The 1,093-nt window shown below is 37.6% G+C and overlaps 1 protein-coding gene across 3 annotated transcripts in view; it reads left to right on the plus strand.

The window, feature by feature from the left end:
- Positions 1 to 1,087, plus strand: part of LOC119593769 (arf-GAP with coiled-coil, ANK repeat and PH domain-containing protein 2-like) — a 32,246-nt gene extending 31,159 nt beyond the window's left edge. For all 3 annotated transcript variants that reach the window (XM_037942787.1, XM_037942786.1, XM_037942788.1), the window contains 2 exons: positions 246 to 352; positions 918 to 1,087. In XM_037942787.1, the coding sequence (XP_037798715.1) occupies positions 246 to 352; positions 918 to 1,068 (258 nt within the window). In that variant the 3' untranslated portion in view covers positions 1,069 to 1,087. The remainder of the gene's footprint in view (positions 1 to 245; positions 353 to 917) is intronic.
- Positions 1,088 to 1,093: the final 6 nt, after the last annotated feature.

Genomic DNA, 1,093 nt, shown 5'->3' on the forward strand with positions numbered 1-1,093 from the left:
ATGCATTGCTTTGCTCTGATTTTACACTTACATCCTTTTCTATGAGTTTTATCCTCAAAGTTTAACTTCTTGCACCAATGAAGTTGTTTTCTTTAAAAAAAAAAATTATTATTATTATTTTCTCCTATCATTTATGGTCTTGCCAGTCCCCATGATGCCCCTTGGCTCCTACATTCCTCTGTATGTTATGAAAAGCATCATCTCTCCTCATATCTTTGTACTTTAACCTTCCCTCCAACATCCAGGTGTGTCTCCTCCTCAAGCATCGTGTTGGCCTCAACCAGACTGACAATGAAGGTCATAAGGCCATTGACTTGGCTTTGGAGAGCTCGGAACCAGATGTGGTCACATTGTAAGTATCTTTTTATTTGAGATAGGTGTAAGTCTAGGTGTGTCAGGTCTTTTACAGCACTTCTGGTTAGGCATCTTTTTCTTTGTATTTGTTTGCAGTTATTCAATGAAATTAATAAAGAAAAAAATAATTTAGAAACAAAATGAGGTGAAAGTGAGTATTTAGAAGCTTTGTAAACAGAAAATGTATGTTATACATTTGTGTGTACTATCAAATTTCTTGTTCATGTTCTGGTATAAAGTTGTTTTGCCATCAGTTTCCACCAGCTGTTCTGAAGAAGTACCACTCTATTGGAGTTCGATTGTAGGATAAGTAAGCATTGTGGTGGAGGCAGCTTTTTGATAGACAAGGGTGGCAGGAAAAGCTAATTAGATATTGATATATACTCTTTAGTGTTTCTTGTCAAGCCATATTAGAAGACAGTAAAGGGCTTTATCATTAATCTTTATGATAAAAGTTTCACATATTAGGGGTTAGAACTTTAACATGTTAAGGTGAAAAGCTGAGGAAGGTAGAGCATGATATTAGTCTAATGCTTCAATGCAATACTTCTGTCTCTTCATAGGCTACGAGTGGCCAGCCTGAGCGAGCATATAGACCGAGATGGTGGTGGCGAGGATAATAACATGCTCAGTGATTTTTTGCGTGATTTCCAAGAAAAGATGGTGAACCAGGGTCACAATCGCTCACGACAGAATGATGCCACACCAAACTAGGAGGCATCACTACCTCTTCACATGT

Source organism: Penaeus monodon, chromosome 32 (assembly GCF_015228065.2).
Source record: "Penaeus monodon isolate SGIC_2016 chromosome 32, NSTDA_Pmon_1, whole genome shotgun sequence".
Classification (NCBI taxonomy): Eukaryota; Metazoa; Arthropoda; class Malacostraca; order Decapoda; family Penaeidae; genus Penaeus; species Penaeus monodon.